At 45.6% G+C, this 23,033-nt stretch overlaps 1 protein-coding gene across 10 annotated transcripts in view; it reads right to left on the bottom strand.

Moving 5' to 3' along the window:
- ADGRL2 (adhesion G protein-coupled receptor L2) overlaps positions 1-23,033 on the bottom strand; it is a 158,039-nt gene that overhangs the window by 79,555 nt on the left and 55,451 nt on the right. For all 10 annotated transcript variants that reach the window (XM_061564889.1, XM_061564897.1, XM_061564906.1 and 7 more), the window contains 4 exons: positions 19,569-19,681; positions 11,601-11,802; positions 7,087-7,190; positions 5,334-5,519 (listed from right to left, as the gene is read on the bottom strand). In XM_061564889.1, the coding sequence (XP_061420873.1) occupies positions 5,334-5,519; positions 7,087-7,190; positions 11,601-11,802; positions 19,569-19,681 (605 nt within the window). The remainder of the gene's footprint in view (positions 1-5,333; positions 5,520-7,086; positions 7,191-11,600; positions 11,803-19,568; positions 19,682-23,033) is intronic.

The raw sequence follows: 23,033 nt of genomic DNA, 5'->3' as shown, positions 1-23,033 counted from the left end.
GGTGTCAATTACTGTGTTCAAGTACACTCCTGGGAATTTGTTCAATGAGATGTGTCTGCTACCCCTCAGTGCTGGCACGTCCATTGTTCACTTCCACAAACAGAGCTCTCCACAGTCTGGGCGGCTCAAAAAAATCCACGTGAGGACCACAATCACCGTTAAAAGGTGCTCTTCCTTGCAGCTGAAAATCATTACCTCCGCGAGTCAAAGTATACCCGGTGGCTCCCGTGCAAGCATTTTCTTGTTATCCAAAAACACCGCCAAAAAAAAAATCCACGTTGCATCCCCCCCCCGCCCCCTCCTTGTTTTTTGTCCACGGAGGAACAACGGCGGGGGGTGGGCGGGCGGAGAAGCGAGGCGAGGAGGACTGCGCATCATTTGGATGCACTCCACGTGTCGCGGGCAAGCGACAGGGGGGAAGCCCGCGATGCTGTGAAGCAAGAGCAGCCCCTGAAATAGTAAACCCTCGCGCTCCGACAACAGCTCCTGCGACCGGCGCCGGGCGGGGGCACCACAAACAGACAAACAAACAACTCCCGCCGCAGTTCTTTTCGCTTCAACCACCGCCTCGCTTTTGAGCCAAACCGAGCGACTCGCCGTCGCACAAAACACAGGGCCATGGCCATCGGGGAGCGACACCGAGCTGCCCGACCATATTGGCGACACGAAAACGATGGTGCCGGAAGGTTCACCCGGCCAGTGGTGCGGTGCTACAGGGAGCGTGTGGGCTAGCAGACAGAAGGGTGCGCGTTCAAACCAGAGTCGGTGGGGGGGGGGGGGCGTCACCTCAAGTCTGTCATTCCTCTGGGATTAATAAAATAATTACCAATTCGTGGGGAGATTCATTATTTATATTTTTTTGGTCACATCGCAGAAATAAAATGCGCCTCGTAAACCCGTCCGACAGAGCCAATGAATAAAGTCGTCATGTGAACAAACGTGACAATTGCCACGGCTTCAGCAGCACCACCCGGGTACTGGATAGCGATCCACGCTCATTGAATTAGGTACGGACCTTTCACTGATCGTTACAACCTGCATCTTTGGCAGTTGCAAGATTTGTAAAAATGTCGTCAAGTCTCGGGCCTTATGACACCCATTCCACTTACGCGATCTGACCAAATATTTTTTCCCCCTACAATTAATTACGAACCATAATATTGGGAGTGAAAAGCTGCGTGTTCAATTCATGGGGAGGTAAACTGTGGTTGTCGCCACAAGAATGTGGAATGTCCGCCACTGGCTCAGGGCTGTGAAGAGGAGATGGGCACTACCCCACGCTCTACTGGGCTAGACATCCAGATCGACTTCTGTTGACTTTAACTGCAGTGTTGGATAAAAAATAAAAATTCTTCACCCGTTTCCAAAACTCTTCTTACTGAACCTGAATATTTTAGGAACAGATGAACGAGCCAAGTACTGAACGTCAGATCATCCGGCAATGCGACGCTCCGCGGGATGGAGATTAATAATGAACGATATTTGAGAGGAACGGTGGAGCAGCCAGGACATCGCGGACATTTTTTTTCGTGAACATTTTTTCAACATCATTAAAGAACCCAGCATTTAGTGGGGATTTCAAGAGTAGAGCAAATACAACCGATAACGTTTGTAAGAAAGCCGGGCGTAATGCTCCCTCAAAAAATGAGGAAACGAACGAGGGTGTCTGGGCTCGCTGCGGTACCATGGTGGGGGTAACGATTGTAGGGGGTAACGATCGGTGGGGGGGGGGGGGTAACGATTGGTGGGGGGGTGACGATTGGTGGGGGGGTAACGATTGGAAGCAGTGAATATAAGAGGTGGGGAAGAAGATGGCAGAAAGTGGAGGGGGGGGATCGGCAATAATGTCACCAAAAAAGAACGAGAGATACAACAACATGAATGCGATGTCCAAGTTTGTCAATCTTGTTATCTCCCAGGGGCATCGGCCACCATTTGTTAAGTAGGGTGGTGTAGTATCCAGACTCCATCCCATCTCCCTTCTCCCCCAGCCTCCATTATACCGGCTATTCATGCTGGGTAGCGGAATGTGTTTTGAATGGACACACGATTTGCCAGTCGCGGAAGCTGCTTACCCCTGTGATTTTCTACAAAATGAAATTGTTTGTCGAAAGTGACTATTTTCCTGTATATTTTATCGTGATTGAAAGATTTAAAAAAAGTTCCAGTCATTCTTAATCCACCGATGGATGAAGGCCCTTCTCCAAGATATGCCAGTGATAGAGGAGGAGTTTTTGTTTCTACCAAAACCCCGATCAGTGTGAGTGGGTGCGTGGAAGGGAAGGGAAGCACGATTTCTCATGCTACTCGCCACCGATGTTTAGCCGTGGCTTGGAATTGAACCGGGGTCGTTGGGTTCATAGCGCGGTGTGCTAACAACTGTACCGCCGCTCAAAATCCGTGCAAAAGATACTGTTCGATAAGCATTATTTGTGATACATACACCATGTCATTTCACCGTTGAAACGTAGTTGTCTGACATCATGGTTTACTGTGCAATTTCCAATGTGTGTTGTGTGTATGAATTTAATGTATGCAATTTAACACAATTTAATATTTTGGCAGGATTAAACATTGATGTTCAGCAAAAATTCAAATTAACCAAGTAAATATTCATAGAACTTTCACATATATTTTATTCCATTCATCCAGCCAGGCCTCAAAATATCCTACCTTAACCACGATACTAAAACGCAATATCAGCCAGGTCTGGTAAGACACTTTTGGGGATGTTTAATAATTATAATATTCTAGTGTAAATGTACTCTTACTTTCTTTCAATGCTTTTTAAATTAAATATGAACTTTAATAACAAGTCGGTGGCCGGAGGGCAATGGGGATGGTTCTTAAAGGGAGGAAGAGGAGGTGCAGCGATTGGAGCAGCGTGTGGCACGAATGAGATCCCATGATGTGGGCATCTCAAAATTTTGCCCACGCCACCGACACCAGGCACAGCTCTATGGGAAATATAAAAATGAAAACTTTTTTTTCATGAAAGATGAGCAGGACTAAAACTTCCATTGTTTTATCGAAATGAATTTTCAAGGAATTATTTAAAGATACATTTTAAACATTAAAGTTTTAAGACTAGACTGTAATGCCTGGATGCAACCCCCTGTTTGAAATAGGGCACTGAGTTTTGTGGCGTCCAGGTGCGGTATTAGTGTGTGGCCTGACAAGGAATTTATATTTAGGGAGATGGGATGCTCTTTGGAAACAGACGTGGGAATATTTTTTTAAATGCCTTGAAATCTATGATCACGTACATCATCTTCACGTACATCATCCCCTGATTCACGTGAACATGCTGATGGTGATGATAGCGATGGGGACAGGGGTTGCACTGTGCAAAGTTTTTGTGGTGGCTTCTGGGAGCCGATTGAACAAATCGACAAAGATGTGCACTGCGTGTAAAAAAAAAAGTCTAATGCTCCCTATTTCGAGTTGGTGGTCTAAAATGAAAAATTGGCCACATGAGCAGTTCTTTTGAGCTCGTGTTCTGCATAAGGCTGAGCACCTTTATACACACAATGCACACCTCTGTGTGTGATGTTAAATATGTTTGTTTTCCAGCCAGCACTCACGTTTCGTTGTGATGGGTTTCATCGTAATTAATTGGGATTAGAATTTTGAAGCATGTAAATAAAAGAAATAGTTTTTATTGCGTGGATAAATGAAAGTATAGTTCAGATTTATTTATAAGCCCTTTGTTAATCTAAGGATGTATGAAAGCCTTCCCATTCCATGTCGCTCATAGAAGTTGTTTTCTGGCCACCCACCCCCTTGTGTGCCGTGCTGGCATTCATAGGTACAAGCAAACAGCACTTTCCCCAACAGTCTGTTACGATAATAAGGGGGTCTTTGTCTTATATATACATCTATGGGATGGAAATTCAATGAAGATTTAAATTTTTTACACGTTCTTTAGAATGCATTTCATATTGTTGAGGCAATGCCTATCAACATACATCATTTCTTTACCTCTGTTGTGACAACTTCTTTATTTATACCTTTTGCTCTTATACAATTTATTGATTTGTTTATTAATTTATATTTTCTGATAGTTTCATTTACTTAATAACGGCTATGAAAAGGGTGTAGCCCATGATGTGATTATGCATATAATTATTGTACAGCATTGATAGATGGAAGTAGCATGATTTTTGTTATATAAAAACTGAAATTATTTATGATTACTTTGAACAGATTCCTAACACTTTAGACACATTTGTTTGAATACCCATAGAATAAACAGTTGTTGTTGTTGTTGTGAGAGCCAGCTCTGCATCAGTACTTACACTTCACTACTATCTGATCGTGGAGTGCCGATTCCAGGCATTACGCCAAATGTTCCCTTCAATGTGCACTTATGCACACTTTTAAGTGAACAATTCCTCAGTAATATTTCTCTCGAGGTTCATTGTAAAGTCAACATTTATTTAGGACGAATATTGTTTTGACAAAACGCTTCTATTTTTATCTAACTAAACACTCTCAGTGTCCCCGAGATGCTGTCGCACCTGGATGGTTTTTTTAATCGAACTGCATTGTAAAGCTGACCCTTTTCACGTAGCAGGATGATAAAAAATAATTACGTAATAAATAAAGGGGTTCATTCTTCCCCCCTACTCAATGAAAATCCTCCTCATATCTTTGGTCTAGATTGTCGCTCGACTAAGACAAAATACCTGTGGACAAAATAATAATGTTACGAACACGTGACCGTGAGCAAGGCAACACTCTCGATGGCACAGGAATAACATGGGATCAACACCACGGCTTTGATCAATGTGCCCACTTCTGAAGAGAAGCTGCACATCCCATAATACAGAGTCTAACTAGTGCCATGACAGCCCAGTAATACCCCTTTTCCACTGGCACATTAGAGCCACGCCAGCGTAGGGCACTCGCAAGTATGGATGGTTTTACACTGGCTATTTGCCGAACCAATCCAGAACCAAAAGGTGAAAATCTCTGGCCTCACGAGATATTGACATCTGGTTCTGGGCCAAATCAGGGCCAGGATTAATATGGTTTGTCCTGAGCACACTTGATAAAATGTACTTGTTCATTACGAGTGACATCAGCAGCACATCTCGGGTTCCGCAATGGAAAAAGCACCTGAGCTGTGCCGTGCCACTCCGGCACGGCTTGGTTGTACAGTGGAAAAGAGGTACAAGGCTGTCAGGGGAGGCTGGGCCAAACCCACTCAGTTCGGTCCACACGGCCTGCTCACGTCTGCGTGGACGTGGAAACGCAACAGGAAAAAACAATTATTTGGCGACCAAGGTGATGCTCCGCATTTCCATGATGCCGCAGCCGCTCGTCGTTACCTTGACGAAGCTACGGGGCGAGGGCTCCTTCTCCGTGGGTGTCAACTCCTGGAGCTGTGCATCCAGGATGTCCACCAGCTGCTCCATGAGCTTCATAGAGGAGGTGATGTCTCCGGCGTAGATGGTGCCGCGGGTCTCCTTGGCCAGCTCGCCTGCCACGCTGGCGGCATTCTCGCCGCTCTTTATCTGAGGCAGAAACACACGTGGCGGTTCCCTTCTTGTATCCGGGCATGAAGCACGCAGACAACCAACAACCATGTTACGGTTGAGCTCCCATTAATAGCAAGAACACTATACACACATTTGTTTGTAACTGGAGATGTGTAATAATTTCTGTTAGCTGTGCTTTGAATCTGATATAGTCATCAGTCGAAAAACCATATCGCAAAGAACTAGTCGGCACTCCTTCAACAGAGGAATAGCAACACTATATAATCTCTCTCCTGAAGCCTTCTCCTGGCTAGCAGACTTTGACAATGGCTTTTAGCTTCTGAACATATTGCCGTACGCAAGAATAGAGTCGACAGATGCTGTGAGGTGACCTGGAGGTGACAGCACAGAAAACAGGCTACACAGCTGTATCATTTTGTTTTGCCGTCTGCTGTGTGGGCATTCACTGGGTATTCCGATATCCTCCCAACATCTCGATATACTACCCAACATTCCAATGTTGTGTGATCCTCCTGAGAAATAGAATCTTAAACCTCGCTGAGTCCTTTCTATATTAATAATACATATTATTATTATTTCTGCTCAACAGACCTGCTGATGAGGCTCACCCAGTACAAATCAGTCCAGAGACTGCTGAAGATGTTTTTTTTTTATCCTGGAAGGTCAATAGGCCGATGTAGTTTTATATTTAATGTGGCAAGACAAGACTTGTGTGTTTTTTGGCGTTATCAATAAACCTTCACGATTATTATTGTAAATGGTTATTCTCGTAACGGCCCTTTAACATTTATCCTCAACTCTGTACATTGAAACATAAATCTAATTTATATAACGGAAACAATTTCATATCTACAACTCCAGCTTTACATAGCCGCTCATGTATCGAACGTTTCGGTCACACGATTTAAATAACTCACATTAAGCACCGTGACCTTGGCTTGTAACTTTAATTGGCTCATGCCTCATAGCCTGTAGGGTATCGAGTCTTAAGCCAACATTAAGTGCAACCATTATACATGCGACTTTATTGCATCCTTCAAAAATGTTGTGCAAAATTCCATGTTAAAAACCAATCAACGTAGTTGCTTCAGATTGGCAACACATTTGCACACGAATCAGCAATGGCCCGTGCCTATACACGATAGAGTCGAGGTCCGACTCCTACCCTCCCCTCTCGCCTGGCCGGCCAGGCCCAGGAAGTGTGGTAAGAGCTCTCGAAAAGAATAGGTGCCTGTGTGGTCTTATGATTGAAAAAAAACATCCTTGAATTTAAGATTAATCCAGTTGCAGTATTAAACATATCTACACAATTATTCAACCATGTTGATTTATCATGTAGCTCTCCTCTCTTCCTTTATTGTGAGATATTCATCTCCCACAACATGTCCCCTGGTCTTTTGTAACTCCGATGTGGCAAGCATGTAATCCAGGCCCGGCGCTGCCTATGCAACATCGCAATTCAACCCGGGGTTCGGTCGAAGTTGCTCTGTGTTGCAGAGCCAAGCACAACCTCGAATGGCGCCAACACGCAGGCCATTATTCTTACCGTGTGAAAGATTGCGCCGCTCAACTGCAGATTTACCTTTTGTGCAATCTGGTAGACCCATGGAGAGGTGCAGTTGCTGAAGTCGGGTCCTTTAGCCAGCCAGTGCCCCTTAATAGCTTGGCAGTGGTAGAGTGCTGTGCCTGTATAAATCGGCACACAGATCGAGACACCGGCGAAGGCTTTGCAAAAGTGCCCGAGAACTTATCACAACAGCAGAAACACCGGTAACCCGGGATAACGAAGCCTTTGTTGTAGTGCATTGCTGATCTTGCACTTTTCCTTTCTGTGAATCCCTTCAAGTATCTCCTCTGGAATTTCCCTTTGACTAATTGTGCTACCTGTGCAATAAAGTTGTCTTAGTCACAGTGTGGCGACCAGAGTTTTGTTTTATTTAAACCCCCACATGCTTTGCGCTTGTGCTGACTCGTCTCCATTCAGATGGATAATAACACACTTTCCCTCAATCTTAAGACAACTCCCAATTGGGTTCAGCTAGCCCAGGAACAGCTCAGGAATGGACCACGACCAGTAGGCCACAGATCCCACGCCTGATATACAAACTAGGCTCTATGGGCTAAGCCTAATTCCACTTCATCCGGTTTCCTTACTCTCTGCATTTAGAAGGTTATGGTTAAGAGATCAAAAATACTTTACTTGAAATAAAGTTGCATGTGAGTGTGAGTTACATTCAGCAATTTCTCTTTTGCGCTTATTTTCACCCACCCCTGAATGTGTTATAACCGCGCTATCGGCACCGTGTCATGAGAGTGAGAATCGATTTGGAGACCTGGCAGAGCAGTGCATCCCACGTGTCAGAGGAGATTATTTACCGGACTTCTGCACAGAGTCCCTCCAGTGGCCCTGTCACCGTGACACAGTTAGGAGACGTGCTTTCCCACATGCTGCTGAGAACGATTTGCCACGTGACAATGAACCAATATGTTTTATTCTCAGTGATGAAATAAAAACAAATAGCCAAATATAGTAAAACAAAAGTCGAATCATATCCTGTTTGAGCGACGTCAGTCACGTGGGGGACACACACGTGTGTAGATTTGGCAAAGTGACCCCGAGACATTATGACCGTTCCTGGGCTCATCCCGGCTGTAATGGGGCATGATTCTAATTCTGGTCGTGCTTCTGAAGCAGGGATCCGAGCAAATCGATAACAAACATTTCTGCCCAAACCGGTTTTCCTGGCAAGATTACGAGCCCAGCGCAGTTTCGGTGGACTTCAGTAATCATGGGAAAAGAGACAGCAGGCCGGGGCCTGTTGGAGGATTGAACTCTTCACACTCTTCCCAGTTTTACTTCGAGCTCAGCTTACAATTTGTATTGCAGGGCAAGACAATTATTAAGAGAATTGGTTGGATGCTGATCAGTTTAAAAAAAATGGTAATCAGTACCTCACACAGACTATCATCAGGACTGCAAATTGACACACAGCTGCATAAGAGAAGAAGCGGTTTCTCTCCGTGGTGTAATTTACTCACACGTGTGAGGTAAATGTTACTTAATACAGAGACGAGATACCTATTTGCAGGGACTCAATTTGCATTATTTAAAGTAAAGTGCACGCAAAGATTGAAATGCTAATGCGCTAGCGATTGAGACACCAGAAAAGAATAACAAGCGGAAACTTCACGGAAGCTTAAGAAAGGGCTTCTAATCGGAAAAAGTGCAGCCCTGCAATGTCTTGCGCAATGCCACTGCTGAGGGAAGGACCACACTGGGCAGACATCTAAAAGCCAGATTGCCTCACTTGAAGTGGGAGATGGCAGTTTACACAAATCGGCGCTCTGCGTGCGTGTGTGTTGACCTTCTTTCGCACTGTACGCAGCGTTTGCGGCCACGATGAAGGATATTGACAAATGGGTAATATTGAAATGTCACGTGAACAGCTTTGTTCGAGTGGACACTGACTACCAAACATATTACAGTTCAAGAGAATGGTACAATTTATACCAGCAAGTTCTAATTTACGCCAAGAGAACAAATAAATGTGCAAAAATAAACCGTCATTAAAACACACAAGAAGGAATTGTTTCAGCTACATGGCGAATGAGCATCATATCAGTCCGTGTTTTCTTTATGGGGATATACTGTTAGAATGTGTTGGGTGTTACGCTTTGTTTTTGCTTGGGCAGGACAATCGCCAGTGGCGGTGATAGCACAAAGGTCAAGGATAATGACCGAGTGGCAGCCAAGGAATGGAACGCGTCTGAGACACCGTTCACCGGGGAGACGAAGCGATGAAACGAGCACGTGTGAAGGGTGCTATATGGATTATTAGAAACTCATTAGAGATGGAGGCAGCTTGGGGAGGAATTCATTCAGCAGTAGATTGATGGTGGCTGCTGCTGATGATGATAACGGTAGAATGCAGAACATGTCCCAGATTGTAAATGGATGCCGTAATGCATGTGGCGTCTACTCAAATAGAAAACTTCTATGCCAAGCATCCATTAGAGACAGCTTTTACTAATGTCCTTTCAATAATGGAGGACAAATATATGCTTCATTATCTCCAAGTGCAATTTCATATAAATGATCAGCTTACGTCAAAGAGTGCATCATCATTATTATTATTATGCAGTGTTACAAGCAAAGTAGCTTTCGGTAAGGCTTTCCCAATCCACACGAACAACACTATAACAAGGTTAGAGAATACTTTTCAGTGCCAAGGGGTATTTTATCACCACTCTTGCCAGGGACCCAACTTGCCAACAAACAACCGCGTACAATTTTGATTCCATTTCCTTCAACGGCGGCGGTTCTTGTGTGGAGTAACACCCTCTCCAGCCGTGGCAATGAGCATCACAACTCTTGAGTGTGATCAGGAAACCACCCTGAGTCTAAATTCACAATGCAAAGTCTTTCTATGCATGTATGTATAAAGGCGTGTTGGAACTATGTTTGGCATTATTATTATTACTCTTCTTAAATAGAGGTTTTTTTGGGTTAGATCGCGTAAATATATAAATGTGTCGTTAAAACCCACCACCAACCGACACAGCCAACTAGTAAGGGTTGTCACGTAAACAGAACGTACCAATTCCGCACTAGTACAGCACTAACCGGTGTGTTGGAGAGCCAAGCCACAACATTTACAATCTGAGTACGACGTTTCACCAGTAATTACAACTAGCTTCAGATTTGTGGAGAAGTCCACCTGTTTCGTTCCTTATATAGAGGCGTAGATGTGGTGGATCTCATCAGATCTCAGATGTTAAACAGTGCTGTGCTTGGTTTGTACTTTGAAAAATGACTTCTTGGGTGTTGCAGGCTTGAGCTGCAATGTGACCAGGAGATGACAGAACAGCAATACATGTTTTAAACTATCTGTACGAACCTTGGTGTGTTACCCCATCGTAAGCATGGATTGTTTTTCCCCAGGTGCTCTGGTTTCCGCTCATATTGCTAACGTTCATTAATAGAATTGGCCAAAATTTGTGAAAGCAGAGCTCTATTGGGAAAAAGCCTTAAGAATAAATGAGGCTGCTCTGGGTAAATTAAGAGCATTATAATCATTCTGACACTGAATATTATAAATGTACATAAATGTACCAAAAAAACAAGGGAGAAATGCGTACTTGGAGTGAATTACGCTGAAAGACACAAGAGGAACACATGAATTGGAGAACAGATTGGAGTCATGATGTTTACTTTGAGGAAGAGTAAGTGGTTTGGGATAGGAGCTATCACTGTAGAGGATGATGACCAACGGTTGAGACTGATAAGGGAATGGCAGTCAAAGGAGGAAAACACGCCCAAGAAGAAGACACCGAGGAAGATCGGGCGATGAGACCAGCTCATGCGCAGATGGTGAGTGGTAGATTGTACGACTGCAGAAAATATAAAGTGTACTTGGGGGCAGAAATACGTCTCTAGAAAAGGAACAGCAGCCAGACAAAGAACTTAAAATTCTGCACAGTTACTGGCGCTGTCCCTGGAAGCATGGGGCTGGCGCTGGTACTTCATGATGCCACGGTGGCCAGATGTTAACTACCTCACCTGGTATACAAGAGGTCGTGGGTTCCATCCCGACTGTGACACCTGCTGTATATTTGGAGTTTGCATGTATCTCTCACCATGGTTGCGTGGTTTCTCTCTCTACATGTAGAACGTGCATTCAGAGTATTTGGCTGCTATAAAGTTCCAGGTGATAAGCCACTTGGTTGAGCTTTCATTTGTGGCCAGGTCGCATCTCAGAACGAGCTATGTAAGCTCGGTGGGCCTAACCTGGTAAATATAATAGTCGTTCATAAAATAGTTTAAAATCTGTCACAGTCTCGTGATTGGTAAACTATCCACCTAGCACCTGTACACGAGCTGATTTAATTGCTCCGTCTCTGCGGCGGATGGACTCCTTTCGGATCCTTCGCTCCTTCTCGGCAATATTTCTTGACGTTTTATTTTTTGTCTCTCTGATTTCGTGACTGCTGTTGCGCTCACGCACCCACGGATCTAACCTTTCCGTAAAACAGCTTGCGAAACCGGATAAAAGGGATCGTAAAAAAAAAGAAAACGAACTCCGATCGATGAAATACCGGTGGTGCCCGTGGGACAGGGCCGCTCGGCGGTCTTGCCCTCGGCGGTGCGGGGCCAGGCGATGCCTCGGCTCTGCTCGCCCTCGCAGAACACCGGCAGCAGGTTGGGCCTCTGCGTCTGCTTGGGGAGGCTGGGAGGCTTGGCCGTGCTCTGGGGGTCGGCCGGGCCCAGCTTGCTGTCCCGCTCCCGCGGGCGTGCGCCCTGCACGCCGCGAGCAAGCGAGAAATAAATAGGGTGCACCATTCGCCTTGAATCGAACAGAATGTACAGGAAAAGACCGCGCGCGAAAGTGTTGTGGCTCAACGGTTAAAGTTGTACACGCGGGCAAATGTGTGATTTGGATAATGGCGTCAAATCTACCAAAGTCGAATAGAGATGAAATAGTGCTGAGGGGACCCATCTGAAATATGTGCAGCCGATATCAATTATGTATGCGTGCTATCCCTCTTGAACTCTCAGCAGTGTGTTACGCATGGACAGCACACACACACACAGAGACAAAGATCTTCCGTATAGCCTTCACGCCGTTGGAGGCAAGTATTGTCAGCGAGTAGCACCCATGAAGGCTGGCACGGCACACGAGAGGGCGGATGGCCAGAACCACACCTGACCACCTTTGTCTCCTGAGTGGTGATATTTATACACACCGCACCATGTACTTATGTGAGGCTGAGTCGACCTAGGGGAGACCCGGGAACAGTTCAGATAATCGTCACGGGTTTTGGTCGTGAGCGGGAATCGAACTCGGGTCGTCGGGTTCGTAGCTCAGCGCTAACCACTGCCGCACCCCTCACCCCGGTAGGCACACACGCACAGACACAAACTACATTCATTTATAACCAGGCGAGAGCACAAAAGAGACAACATAACCACCAGGAGAGCATCCGATCTCGTCAGATCTCGGAAGCATAGCAGGCTAGAGCCTGCATAGCGCTGGGATGGGCCACTACCATGCATAACAGGTGGTATATGCTGCGGTGCTATATTTGTCCTGTACTTTTGAGCCCTATGGCTATGCTCCCGAGCCTTCATCCAGCCGCGTTGACCAGCGTGGTGAAGTATGGTCAAATAGCTCTCATCCAGCAGTGGATACACAGAGAGGGCTGCACGTGTACAATCCACACACACTGTACACGAGTGCACATTGAGTTGGGATTCTCTGTTGCAGGAGACCTGAGGTGCAAATCTAGAAATGAATAAAATGCGGAGAATGTGTGCACTGCATAAAATACAAATCTGCACAAATAAAAAAAAGTAAGTTAAATAAAAAGGAAACGTTGGGATTTTTTTATATAAAGTACCAAGTTATTAATTACATGTTCAAATCAATGACCGAAAAGAAAAAACAAAACTTTGAGCCACAAAATTTCGTAAAAATATCACAATCAATCAAATGGAACGAATTTACAATTCTTCAACGCCTTGCTGTAAACAAACGTAACACATAAAACACACGCCCCTCTGAGACACAACTGAGGTAGTTATTCTAGTTAGAAACCAACCCCGCAACTATCGTGAGCAACTACTTTGGTACAACCACACCATAAATTCTCATTCAATGATTATCTCCTAAACATGTGTATGTGCTGTAATAAAAAAACATAACAACAGGGAAGGGCCTTTTTCATTACTGGTGAGATGTTATTTCCCTTGCCTGCTATGCAAGAGGTCGTGGGTTCGATCCCAACCCTGACGATGCCTATACATTTGTAGTTTACGTATTCTCTCTCTCTCCCTGTGGTTGCGTGTATTTTTCACCAGGTCCTCCAGTTTTGCCCTCCACATTTAGAAACGTGCATTTAGATGATTTGTCTGTGACTATGAATTCCCACAAGTGATGATGTCATAAGCCACTTGGATGAGCTGTCATGTGTGGTCAGGCCACCTCTGAAAAACGGCTAAGAGCTCAGTGGGCTTTACCTGGTAAAATAACATCTCAACAATCATCATCAGTAGGTCCTTTGGTGATACAAGGGAAGGTTCAGAACCGAGAATCTCTTGCCACTGCTGGTGAAAGTGCCTCCACTCGAGGGAGCTCTGGAGAGGCCAGTCTGGAGGGCAAAGATGCCTTTGAAGAGGTGCGAGGACCCAACAAACGCGACCTGCCGATCGACTAACTACGGCGTACCCAATTATACTGCCGGGTGGACGGAGGCGGAGTGGTTTAAGAAGCGTGCACCATTGCTTCAACTGCCGCGGCGGGAGATAGGATCGGTTAGCTCTGGAGTGCAGGTCCGGTGTGTTAACCAGATGGGAACCCATTGCAAGTAACACTATCTGTTGAGGGTGACCCGTATCAACAACTGACAGGGGTTTTCAGTTTCAGTTTCATGTATTAGGTATAACCTTGTGAGCCATGCGGCTCTTGACTCGGGTGCAACCGCAACGCACCCCTCACCCCAGTCGGCATACACGGGGTGGAGACAAAGAGAGAAACAACAGGTTGAACACAGGAACTACGATGGATCAACGGCCACCAGCTTTTCGGGATCCTGAATCAGTGTTTCCCAGCAGAATTTGTTTAAGCAAGGCAAGCTGAGGTGCGATTTTGACTTTCTCCAAATACCATCTGCAATGTGTGGCCTAGTTAAACAAATGTTTCTGGGTGGCCTGGTGCCATAGGCAAGAAACATCTGCAATTATGTATCATGGGGCCTGTTTAGCCCAGTATTTAAAATTTCATGACCCATAATCCTCTGAGAAAGCGCATTATGATTTAGTAAAGTTTCACGGTCAGTCATTATAAAAAACTGTTTTATTTTGTGGAAAAGAATTAGTTTGTGCTGATTATGCTAATAATAACTTACAAATTCAGGTCAGGAGTTCACAACTGTTGCTGGCTGTTTCTGTAACGCACAAGTGTGCGCAATGAAAAATCACCGCATAGTTAAGCTATTGCTTTATGCCACCGTATAAATAATGTAAAAAATATAAACCCTAAGTTGCTGACACTGGTCATGTACTTTTACAACGATTTGCTGCAATGACAAAACTTACAGAAAAGTTTATTTTCAATATGAGGAGATTATTTGCCCTAGATGCAGTTGACAGGCAAGGCATTTCGAATAAAATGGTGACACAAAATTTAGATAAATGTGATAAAGGAGTGCCTGTGTAATGCATAAACACACACGCACATATATACAGAGAGAGACGGGGATACCTTGTATAGCCTTAACAGACTGTTGGGACAATTGCTGTGAGCATGTACCTACGACGGCGAGCATGACACACGAGTGGGTGGGTGGCCAGCACCATGCTCGACCGCCTGTGCATCCCTAGTCGCGATGTTTACACACCGCACCAGGTACTCATTTGAAGCTGAGTCGACCTAGGGGAGGCCTAGGATCACTTCAGTTAATCGTGACTGGTGTTGGCTTTGAGTGGGAATTGAACTCATGTCGCTGGGTTCATAGCTCAGCATGCTGATCCCTGCACTACTACTGCCCACATATACATAACAAAGACATATACACATACAAACTTTCTTCATGTTGATATTTTTCCTGAATTTAATTAAATGTTGCCGCTCTATAATGAGAATAAATATTATCTCAATGCCAAATAGCTTTTCTTTTCAGTAGCGTGCATATTTTTCCAAATTGGTATGTTTTTAAAGTTCAGATTTTTATTTGTACCCCCCATACAGCTGTGTTATCAATTGTATTTTTGTAAGCAGATTTCTTTTTCAAATGTGAAATCACATTTTTTTACAAGACTAAGTTGTGTTAAAATTACACTGAAATGCAGAAGTTTATGGCCGTTTTACCATTGGCCAATTTACATCGTGTACCGTCTATATAATCACAAGCGGTCTCCCTATTGGCCGAAAGGAATCCACATAGAGATAAGTGGTTCTGTGATTAGTTGGAAAGAGGTCACCTGGGTTAGACGGCTGTGATTGGAATGGGGTTATGGGGGTTTTGATGGTGTTGTCAAGGGCAACATTACAGCTATGAAAAAAAATGGCCGCCGGTTTCTAATTGGAAAAAATGTGAGGCAGAATTTGAGCACATCCTAAAAAAGCATACACTGTACTATAGTTGTTTTACATTTGAAATACATGAGTTTTTTTTTTTGTCAACAGCCACAAGAGAATGAAGTAGCTGCTCCGCCTTTGGAATTCCCTCCCATCGACTCTATTCCCACGTTATTACGATCTCGCTCATGAAGTGTATATACTCTTATCTACCACAACGTGTTGCTGGCCGCTTGGTGTTTTTGGCCATTGGGCCTGTACTCAATAACCATGATAAAAAAAAAAATACAAAAATAAACTCGATGGAAATTTATGGATGCCCATCCTGGTTTGTGTTGATGTACGTTGAACTTCTTTCGCACCGTACGTAACCAACCATGGCTCATCGGAAGCGCGGTTTAAGTGACGTTTGTGGGTTAGGGCGATGAGGAGCGACAGAGAGGGCACAGATTACTCTCACGGTTAGAACTGAGGGATACTCCGACAATCGGTAGGCGGGGGGTGGGTCGGCTGGCGAAAATGTGTTGGGGGGCTTGAGGCTACAGCAAAGGTCGTGCGAGGTGGTGAGGCTAATGGGAGGCGAGGGAAAGGGGGTATTGGGAGGGCATAGGGCAAGGTGGAGTCCTGGAGAAGAGATTTAAATGTGCAATGTCCTGGCAGGGCATTTACTGGTGCGAAGGACGGGCAGTTGGTTGTGAGTGGAGCCGTGGGGTTGCCATATGTGAGCTCATAACAATATTACAGACAGGGTTTAACATCAATAAAACTAAATATTAAAACACATTAACTTAATTTAACAATCAGTTCATATGAAACACCATCCATCAACAAAAAAATTACAAAAAATACCACTAGCGACAAAGATAATACACATTAACCTTCACAAAAGGCTGCCTATGCTTTCAGAACACTCGACAACGCTCAAACAAGTCGGAGCGTTGACTTTCACCAACTCTGCCAATGTCGAGCATTTTCGTTAAATAAAGTGTCATTTGGATTTAATACAACTCCATTTACAAATGCGTTGGTGCTGCTGCGTTGGCATTTGTGCACAGCACAATTAACAGTAAAAAAACCACCACATTCATCAATAACACTGCAGCCTTTAAATAAAAATACTTAGAATAGGATATGCTTTGTGCACTGGCTGCTTTTTCGCACGCTATGAAGATGGGCCATTGCCCACAAAGTAAACATACATAACAGAAAAACATGTTTGTATAATAGCATGCGAAGAAGTGCCATTGGCCAAAACGTTGCCTATTTTATCTATAAATATTAATATTTGCTTTTAAGGCTCAGCGTTATTGACAAATGTGTTGAGTTTTTTTTCTTTCCCCCAACAATGTACAGGCCATCTTGAAGGCTACGCTACAGTCGAGGCGCAGATCTCCCTTGCAAAAGGAACTTTCGATCTCACCGGGCTCTGACCTGGTTGTAAACAAAGAAGGCCATTCACCTAATGCGGCATTTCACATCCGGTGGGGTGGACGTGGGCACCCCTTCCAAGCCTTTCGGCAAGGATGGGAGAGGTAAGAGGGCAGGCTGCGGTGTGGATACCAAGCAGGAGAAATTCTGAATGGGCATGGGGAACACACTGCTGCACACTAATTCACAACATCTAACAAATGCTTTATGAACACGAATAGAGGAGTGGACATGCGATCTCTCTGCGTGTCGTGGCCTTAGTAACCTGTGGGCGGTGGGGGGAGGGGCACGAAGTCTGCGGGAGGGTGGGGCGGTCACGTAGACCAGTGGTCTTGATAGAGGGGGGCACGGGGCGGCGATATGTTAACTACCTCGCCAGGTATACAGGAGGTCGTGGGTTCAATCCCGACCCTGACGCCTATATATTTGGAGTTTGCGTGTGTCTCTCCCCGTGGTCGCGTTGATTTTTCTCTGGGTTCTCTGGTTTTTCCCTCCACATTTAGAAACATGCGTTGAGAGCATTCAGCTGCTACGAATGTCCACATGATAAGCTACTTTATTGAGCTGTCATTTGTGGCCAGGTCGCTTCTGAAAAATAGCTATCTAGCTCTGTGGGTCTTACCTGGTAAAATACAAATAGTTTATTTTAAATAGTTTAAGAAGGTTGAAACTCGCTTATCGTAGACCAGTAGTGGGTGGGCATAGACTTTGGCACCGTGTAACAGGAGGGGCATGTGGCGCCAAGGTTGCAATTAAAAGATTTACGTAATCTTCACCCATATGGTGAACTAACCACATTAATCAGAGGAAATTATACATTTCAATTGCTCTGCAGAAATGGCAATGACAAATTATTAAACGGGGTTAAAGTTAGAATGTTGGCACGGGTCATAATTAGGCACCGGGCAGAGAAGAGGAGAGACCCCCACGGGGCTCGTCGGGGCTACGTGGCCACCACTGGACTTTGAATTTTGTTACAAAGGGCTCAACGAGACAAGTATTCCCAGCACTGTAAATGATTACAATACAGTACACACATTACATAATTAGACCAGTAGTGAACGTAGACTATACACTTACTCCTTATTTGCTCTATCAACTTGCGTTAATGAGAGAGAAAGGGAAAAAAAGAGAACATTTAAATGGACCTCTATTGTGACACTGGCACCAGGCGCTGCCGAGGTGAGAGTGATTTTCCTGCTAAAGTGGAAAAGGGCATGACTATAAATCCCGGTCAGGTGTCAGCATCCATCTATTATCCCATCAAAGTTAATCAAATGAATACCGTTTTTTGTGAGATCACCAGTGGCTATATAGAGTCTCATATGATGCAAATGTGGAATTTCTGACATTGGCTCCGTGCTGCCCACTGTGACTTTAATATTGTTGTGAGACCGGATGTCAAGGTAAGTGCGAAGTTACTGCTAGAACACGTGTTATTATTCCTGTGTGCAACTCGCAATGCATATCTCTAGGGAAAGACTGTCATCCGCTCACCCGCCCACCCATCCACTCACCCCCCCATCCACTCAGTCATCCCCTCACCCACTCACTCACTCACCCACCCGGCCTCTCACTCACTCATTCACTTAGCAGCTCAGCGTCGCTTCTAACATGGTCACTCACTCTCTCATCCACTCACCCGCCCACCCATCCACTCAGTCATCCCCTCAACCACTCACTCACCCGCCCACCCACCCACTCACTCTGTCACTCATTCCCTTACCCGCTCACCATTGCTTCGTCACATGGTCACTCACTCATTCATCCACGCACCCAATCACGGTTACCCATTCACTCACTCACCCTTGCATTCTCACACACTCACTCGCTCACACATTCATTAAATTTACCTGCTTGCCAATTCACCCATGCATTCACTAACCCTTACTCACGCACTCATTAGTTTATCCACTAACCCTTGCTCGCTCGCTATATTCCCCACTCGCCCACTTGTTTAATCATTCACTAAATTTATCACGCACTCACCCACTCACTCACACATTTAGCCACTCACCCGTGTTCCTTCATGTGCTCACTCACTCATCAGCCACCCACCCACTCACTCACCAACACATTCATTGAACTCGCCCACCCAATCATCAATTCACCCACCCATTCGCAAGCTCTTACTCTCTCACTCTCTCTTCCATTAATCCACCCACGAAATTGTTTACCCGCTCACTCACTCAAGACTCTCGCGGTGCCGTAATGCCTGAAATTAGGGAAGGTGTTAAGTTACAGTCAGAACGAGGGTTCAGAAAATTATTCCACGTGGCCGATGCACAATGTGGTTCAGCTCGTAAATTTTATACCGTCGAAAAAAGACGGTCAAGTGCATCGCACGCTTTCAGATGCGCTTCTGCGGCCGTCTGAAACGCTCGTCCTTCCAATATTTGGAAGCCACTGGAATAATACACTTTTAAATCGAGATTGAAAACTAATTTTTTCGGAACCACTTTTCGTGTTTCGTTTGCTGTCCTTCCCCCGCACCTCCGTTTAGCACAGTTGGCTACGTACGGCGCGACAGAAGTTCAACATGCGCGTGTAGTATACATACCTCTGGGGGCAGATGGTCAGTCAGCGACGGGGTGGTCGGCGTCCCCCGAGGCCGCCCGGCGGTCACGACGGGGACCGTGGTGCTGCCGTGGCCCAGCGTGGTGACGCCTTGTACTGCGGAGAGGAAGGCAGCGGCCGTCAGCATGCCGTCCCGACACGTTGCCACGCAGGGAACAGCGCGGGCTGCTACGAGCAGTGGAACGTGCACCGCCTGGGCGGAGCAGGCACGGGCGCCATGAGTGCCGCTCTCTCTCGCGTGCAAAACCGGGCACCGCGATGCCAGATATTCGTGAATTGTGCAATTTGTTTGTTGTGTACACATTGCTCTAGAAGCATACAAAAAATATGATCTAAGTTGCTTGTTAAAACGACGAGGAAGACAAAAGTGAATCATCACCTCCACGTTTTTAATTGTCATGATTTCGGATATCAAATCACATTTGTTGTTGTTGCGTCATGTAAAGACACAAGCAACCACGTGGAACCAAACGTAGAGTCAATTCAGACTATACACGCGAGAAACTAACCACGTTGGTATCGTTGGACGGCGATAAACGGCGAGCATTGTCACAGCATTATTTAGCAACACAGAGCACGTAATGCACTTGTCAAAATGTACATAGTGACACCATCCTGAGGACTTAGGAGGGCACTTTTCTATGCAGCTATCCGGCATTTAAAGCGCACCGTTCCAAGAATCGCGTGTGCAAGGAACGGATTAAATTCCGCGCGTTCCTTTGTCAGCCCTTGCTGCAGAATCACATTCATTGGCTATTACACAAACGTATCGAAGAAAGCATTTTTCAACAATGTGAAATAAATGCTTAGAGCCTCTTTATGATATTACTGGAACACATTTCCATTTGAACCACGGAACTTTATCTTTAACAACCCATGCGTCATTGTTAAATATTCCCGCACATTTTAGCATTTTCCTAGCGACAAGAGCAGATTACTTGTTTGATGAGCTGCTTCACGAGCTCTAGTTATTTTATATTACAGAAATTACATTCGGATCAATGAATCTTCACTTGGTACAAGGAGGAGGCAAATGTATTATTATATTTATGATTATTACGAATGTCACGAACCACTAGAAATGAACGACTGTGCTCTCGCGCCTCCGTTCTGCCCAAGCCAACCCAGCCGGGAGACGCCGATTGTGAGTCCCCATACTGGTGTGGTGAAGTATGGCAAAGGGTGGATTGATTAGCGGCAGAGCGGATTGCACACTGCAGGATGAAACCAGCCAGATTTTGATCCCCAGTCACGGATAACATCGGCAGTCTATTCGATTAGAACCTGCTGAAATCACTTGAATCGCCTGATATTTGGCTGCTATACATTCCCACGTGATTAACCACCTTGTTGAGCTATCATTTACTTGGTAATATAAAAATAGTTTAGTTTTATTTGTATGCTTTGTGTGAATTGTTTACCTTTTCTATACTTTGCACAACTATTGAGCTTTAGTACTGTTTTGCGATTGAAACGTTGTGATCCACCTCGACTGGACATCTGTGAAAAGAGCTTCATAGCTCATCGGATTCCTCCAGTATAAACAAATATTCTGATTCAGTAATTCAACACCTGATAGCAGTTGAATCATATATACAACTTTAGGTTTTCACGGTTGTGCTGCTTCACAGCTCCCCGATGTACCGCATGTGTGACCTGCACAGCGTCCGACAGTTTGTTCCATGTGCTGAGATGTCCGAGATGTGACGACTTCCTGAAGAAGCTCCCGGCACATGGAGCGAAATTCCACGATGGAGACCACGTGACACAGCCCGGAGACACGCACAGTTCAACAACTGTAACTTCAACTTTAAGGAGTAACAGGGATTGCATGGAAACTGTGAACTTTAAGTAAGCATAATTCTTCAAAATATTTACATCATAAAGGAAGAAGAAACTCGTAAAAAAGTATGTGCTACTTAATTTAATTGATGTAAGTATAGAAGGAGCCTTTATTTATTTCTTTCGGAAAGCCTCAACAAGTCTCAAGACACTCTTTCATGAAGGTCCTACCGCTTGAGATGTCTGGTCAATTCCACCAACGAGTGTTTGGCACTCATTAGCGTTATGATCAAAGCAAAATCTCTCCGTGCCAAAGTGACAGGTTTTACTTTTTTCTATGGAGGACTTCCAATTGAACGCCGAGACCCCATGACTTGCATACAGCCGTGTCTCACCACGTCCCACCAGCCAGCGGCGCATGGCGCGATGAAGACGCCCCGAGTGTATGGCAGCGGACTGGGGTGATGTCGCCGGGACTTATCACGGAGGCACCGTTGACAGGCATATACAGCATTACGACTAAAATACCCATCTGCATGTGGGTGCGTTCAACTTCCTTCGCGCTGTACGTAGCCCATCGTGCTAATCGGAGGTGCGGGGGAGGGACAACTTAACAGAAAAAGTTGTTCTAAAGACACGAGTTTCTAATCTAGATTTAAAAGTGCATAGCTCCAGTAAATTCCAAATATCGAAAGGAAGAGCATTCCAGGTGGCCGCAGGAGCACATCTTAAAGCGCACGATGCGGTGACCGTCTTTGTTCGATGAATAACCAAAAGCCGCTGCGAGGATGACTGGAGTTCGCGTGGTGGTTAATGCTCCCTGATGAGATCAGCGAGGTACCGTGGTTCATTTGTCATTCGATATTCTGGCGCGGCACTTGAAACGACGGGGCACGTTACGTAGAATGCTCCCGTCCCTGTCCGCCCGGCGGTGAAAATGGGTAACACCGCACAGTCGGTGGATCGGCAGATCGCATGTGACGAGTCTTCCGAGGCGTTTGGTCAACCGTGGAAGGGTGTTCCAGAATGGCCACCCTGGGGGGTGCAGAGCGACTTTCCAGAGCTTCCTCCAATTGAGGCCCTTCCGCCAGCAGTGGCGTGAGCAGGCAAGGGCTGCGCCTTTGCCTTTGCAATTCACATCTGTGTGTGCAAGTGCGAGAGTGTGGTGAGCGGTGGCGCAACGGTTAGCGTGCTCGATCACGCTCAACACCAGTGACAGATTATCTGACCCGGTCCTGGACCTACCCTAGGTCGACTCAGCCTCAAATGAGTGTTTGGTGCAATGTGTAAACATCGCCACTGGGGAGACAAAGGCGGCTGGGTATGGTGCTGGCCACCCACGCTTCCGTGTACCGTGTCGGCCTTCGTAGGTGCCGCTCGTTAACAGCGTTTGCTTCTACAGTCTGTTAAGGCTCTACGGGGGACCGTTATCTTTGTGAGTGTGCGTGGTGTGTGTGTGTCTTTGTGTGCATGCGAGTGCCTGTGCATCTGTGAGTCTCGCAACCTTCCTGGAAAAACCTCCTCCTGAGTGAGAGATTGTCATTTGGTGTGGGGTTTAAAAGAATATGCAAAATCGCACAGTCCTTGCTGTAGGAAACACAGCCCTTCCTCACCTCATTTGCAAGCTCCCCTCTACACCCCCCCCCCCCCAGGGCATTCCAGCATG

The sequence above is a fragment of the Lethenteron reissneri genome, chromosome 4, assembly GCF_015708825.2.
Source record: "Lethenteron reissneri isolate LAM-NWPU_2019-01 chromosome 4, ASM1570882v1, whole genome shotgun sequence".
In the NCBI taxonomy this organism is placed as follows: Eukaryota; Metazoa; Chordata; class Hyperoartia; order Petromyzontiformes; family Petromyzontidae; genus Lethenteron; species Lethenteron reissneri.
Note: the sequence above shows the minus strand (reverse complement) of the source record. Positions and strands in the feature narration are given on the sequence as shown.